Genomic DNA, 4158 nt, shown 5'->3' with positions numbered 1-4158 from the left:
CTAATTAATGTTAAAAATGAAAACAAATGTTCACAAATTCACTTTAGACAATAAGATGCACACGTTTGTGTATGTGTCTTTTAGGTCCATATTTATAGTCGTTTCTCAAATCTCATCTCAAGAGCGTATCAGGTGAGATACTCAGAATAGAATCTTGAAACACGAATGATTCAATAGTCTTGATTAGAAATCAATTGAAATATTCATTTGAGACGTGGAATGATTACTCATGTGAAACTTATTTTGAAATACAAGATATCGATTAAAACTATGTTTTTTACCTGTTTGAAAATAACCTTTCCGAAATTAAGTTATATGACATATGTCTTAATTACTTGAGTCATAATTACAAATGTGAAGTAAATTAACTCTCAAGATTCGTCTATTGAACTGTTCCACGATTCAAAATTAATTTCAATTGAGTTTCTCAGCAGAAACACGACTATAAATACGGGCTTTATTGCAATACTTCTTAAAGCTCATCTTTATCGATTCTAGCTGTGTATTTTAATACGTTCTCATTGAAATCAATCGAATTCCAGAATTCTTTTTCTCCAAGATTAGCATTGCTATCCATGTTAATTTTATCAGGACTTGCTATATGCAAGTAATGAAGTTCTTTCTTTGAAGAATCTAATTTTGACCATTCCACATTGGCTACTTTCGGAATTCTGAAAAATTCGGAGAATTAGTATTTTCGCATTGTGTAAGTTTCATGTTTAATATTATGTATATATATACAATATATATGTAATATATGTATATTTGTGTTTACCCCTCTGTAGCGAACAATACCCAAAAGTCGATTAAACGTTTCTGCATATCACGGTCCTTTTGTGTTGTTGTTGGATTAACCCATTTAGTATCTAATACATAGAATATATCATCGCCGTGAGAGACTCCTAATGAGAGAGATAAATATATAAATTTTAAGTTATAAAGCTCTTTACAAGTTGTCTATATAGTTGTTAATTATTTGTTCTCGAATATTGATATTTTATAGGCTTACCATAATTCACTGTTGTACCGGTAAAAGAATCACTTAAACTTTGTTCTCCTCTGTAACAAAAATAATGGAACCAAACTGGATTCTGATTTACTTTAGCTTGCATTCGCGCAGCCTTTTCGCCATCAACTACAAATAAGCGATCACTCGCCATTTGTATCAGTTCTTTCACACTTTGTCGGTCTATTGATTTTGTACCAAAGTAATGTTTTTTAATAAGACGAGCAACCTCGGCATGCTTCTCTTTGGGAATGGTGTAGTTAAAATCAAGAAAATTCGGTGCAAGAATATCCCAATTATCATTTAACTGTTTCAGACTTTCATCATCAGATATGAACTCTACGATAAATTAATATTTAAAAATAACTGCGTATCATTTAGGGAGGAGTGTTGTTTTATTATTTTGTGTTCTTGTTTTATATTTTTTATTATTCATCTCTTACCAGCTACGGGATAGAGACCTTCTTCGCTTGTTACTCCCGTAACCCAGGGTATATCTTGAACATTGCCACTATTAATGATTTCAACAGGTGTTTTGTCAATAAAGGGTGCTTCGTCACCAAATTTCTCAACTACTGGACCATAAGGAGTAAAGGGATTATAAAAGAACGTCTAAAACCATAGAATCAATCAAAGGTTTCTTCTTTTCATATCCGAGGATTGTACTCTTGTTTCAAGACAATGAAAGAAAAGAATGAGTCTCGATTACCATAAATTCACTTGTAGCTTGAACCATCGCGCGAGCTGGACGATATCTCAAGCAACGTATCATCTCTCTAGAGGTAGTTGTAGGACATCCCATCAAAGCACTTAATTTCTTGGCTTTCTCTGAAGAGTTCTCAGCTTGTGTCCAACAATTAAACGCTGTACCGCTGAATGATATACCACCTATACATATAAGACCATATAAAATTATATGATATAGCAATTTATAAAATGTAATATAGACGAAACGATTGAATCTTTGTATTAATTTATACGTTAGCTCATAAAAATACCTCGGAAAAGTCCAGCGCTCATTTGCGATAAATAATGATAATGCACACTTGCACCACCAGCACTCAATCCAACCAAAGTCACTTTCTTCGGGTCGCCACCGAACCATTCGATATTCTCTGATACCCAACGAAGTGCCATACTTTGATCTTTTAGACCCATGTTGCCAGGAACTACTTCGTCTTCCGTGCTCAGGAAACCTAATATTTTTTCAAATTATTTTTAAGAAATCAAGAGCAGAGAGAGTGAGACGTACGTAAAATAAGACTTTCACATGAAAACTTTCAATTTTAAAATTAGCTGGGTCAAAGATTATAAAATATTTAATTTGACTAGATAAACTTTGAATGGAAATATTATTTTGAATAATATGCTACTAATCTGTGTAAGTATGTTAGCGCAAATATATCACATACCCATTGGTCCCAGCCGATAATTAATAGTGACAAGTATAACATCGGAGTCCATTAGATATTTGGCGCTATAAAACATGCCGCTACCAAATTGGAATGCCCCGCCATGGATCCAAAATAATACTGGCATTGGGATTTTACTTTTCTCCTGTATTGGCACGTAAACGTTTAAATACAAACAATCTTCGGCACCCACAACCTTCTCCGAAAAATGTACATGATCATATTGAATACACTCAGAACCGAATTTTGTAGCCGATAATTCACCAGTCCATGCCGGTATTGGCCGAGGAGGCTACATAAGGAAAAAATGGAGAAATTAAAACTCTTAAAACATTTTTTACTAGATATTTTTATAGTACAAAATTTTATTTATGTGTAAAAATTACCGGCATCTGTTGTAAAAATCTTTTTTTTTTTTCGTAAGAATTGAATTTTAAGAAATGTAGCTTCAAAGAGAGATATTATTATATCAATAATTAATTCAATTTGTACCTTAAATCGTAGTTTCCCAATAGGTGGTAATGCATAAGGGATCCCTTCGTATGCCTCGTATTTTCTACCATTTTGTGAGACCTTGTAGTAACCTTTCAGTCCTCCCAAAGGTGTTTTGACCCTTGGAGCAGTTACATTTGTATTTGCGTGAACGGCGAAACCGAAGCAAAGCACGGCGATCAGTAGCTTCAGCAGCATGGTTTCTAGTTTCTCTTTGGTCAAATCGCTGTCTACTGAATTTTTTAGAGACAAGTTATTTGTTATATCTACAAAGATTTTTTTGCACATGCAGACGCTGATAAACTTTTTTTTTAAAGCTGGACATATTTATCTCAAGTCTGTAGATAACATGTATATATCATATACTTGTACGTATATTATCATCTCATGTATTGTATTGCTTATTTTAACCAGACTATTTAACAGTTGTAATTTAGAAATTCAATTAGTGACAGAAATAATTTATTATAGAAATTGGTCATTTTTAAAATTGTAATCTATCTAACGAGTAACATCTAACTTATGTGCGTGAAAATAGAAACAAATTTTTTTTAATTTCAAAATGAAGATATGTTTAAGGACTTAATAGTAAAAATATTTCTGATATATATATATTTTTTTAAATAAAAAACGAAATTTTACTTGATTGCCAATGTATGACTTTTCATACATGCAAACCTAATTGTTAACCAAACGAGATAAGATAAATCTTATATGATTTGTTGTTGCGCATTACAGTTTTATCTCATATATATTGTCTTTTAGAACAGAATTTTCGTATGTACGAAGTATTATAAAGGATCACGCACAAAACTTATGGAAAATGGTTTTCGGTCAAATTGGCTGAAATTTTACTATGTTATAGTTTTTACCATGCTGATTAAAGGTTATCATTGCACCAAGTCCCAAAAGTGAATATTTTCCCATGATATAAAGGGTCAAAGTAGTGAAATATGGTCATCCGCAGTAGTAAGACGTATATTATAAGTATAAGATACATTGATATTTATTCACAAAATAAATAAAAATCGATTTTTACATGTATATATACAGGGTGTCCCAGACTAACCGGAAAATATTACATGAACAGCTAACGATGGCGGATATTCGGTAGTAGTAGGTCAGACGAACGAGTTTATTCGGTTATATTTAAGGTCTAATATCTCGTTAAATATTGCGTAAACTGCAAAATGGTATAAGACTTTTCGACTTAATTCGATCTACTTTACCTGCTCTAGATAGGTGATT

General features: G+C 32.3%; 1 protein-coding gene across 1 annotated transcript; it reads right to left on the bottom strand.

Moving 5' to 3' along the window:
• Nucleotides 1–460: 460 nt before the first annotated feature.
• Nucleotides 461–4158, bottom strand: LOC108782061 (venom carboxylesterase-6). Its single transcript, XM_018550212.1, has 9 exons — nucleotides 4140–4158; nucleotides 2911–3143; nucleotides 2419–2710; nucleotides 2005–2202; nucleotides 1716–1894; nucleotides 1450–1618; nucleotides 1010–1345; nucleotides 776–902; nucleotides 461–671 (listed from the first exon to the last, which is right to left on the bottom strand). The coding sequence occupies exons 2-9, from the start codon at nucleotides 3106–3108 to the stop codon at nucleotides 473–475; spliced, it is 1698 nt and encodes a 565-aa protein (XP_018405714.1). The 5' UTR covers nucleotides 3109–3143; nucleotides 4140–4158; the 3' UTR covers nucleotides 461–472.

This window comes from Cyphomyrmex costatus, unplaced genomic scaffold (assembly GCF_001594065.2).
Source record: "Cyphomyrmex costatus isolate MS0001 unplaced genomic scaffold, Ccosl1.0 scaffold97, whole genome shotgun sequence".
Classification (NCBI taxonomy): Eukaryota; Metazoa; Arthropoda; class Insecta; order Hymenoptera; family Formicidae; genus Cyphomyrmex; species Cyphomyrmex costatus.
Note: the sequence above shows the minus strand (reverse complement) of the source record. Positions and strands in the feature narration are given on the sequence as shown.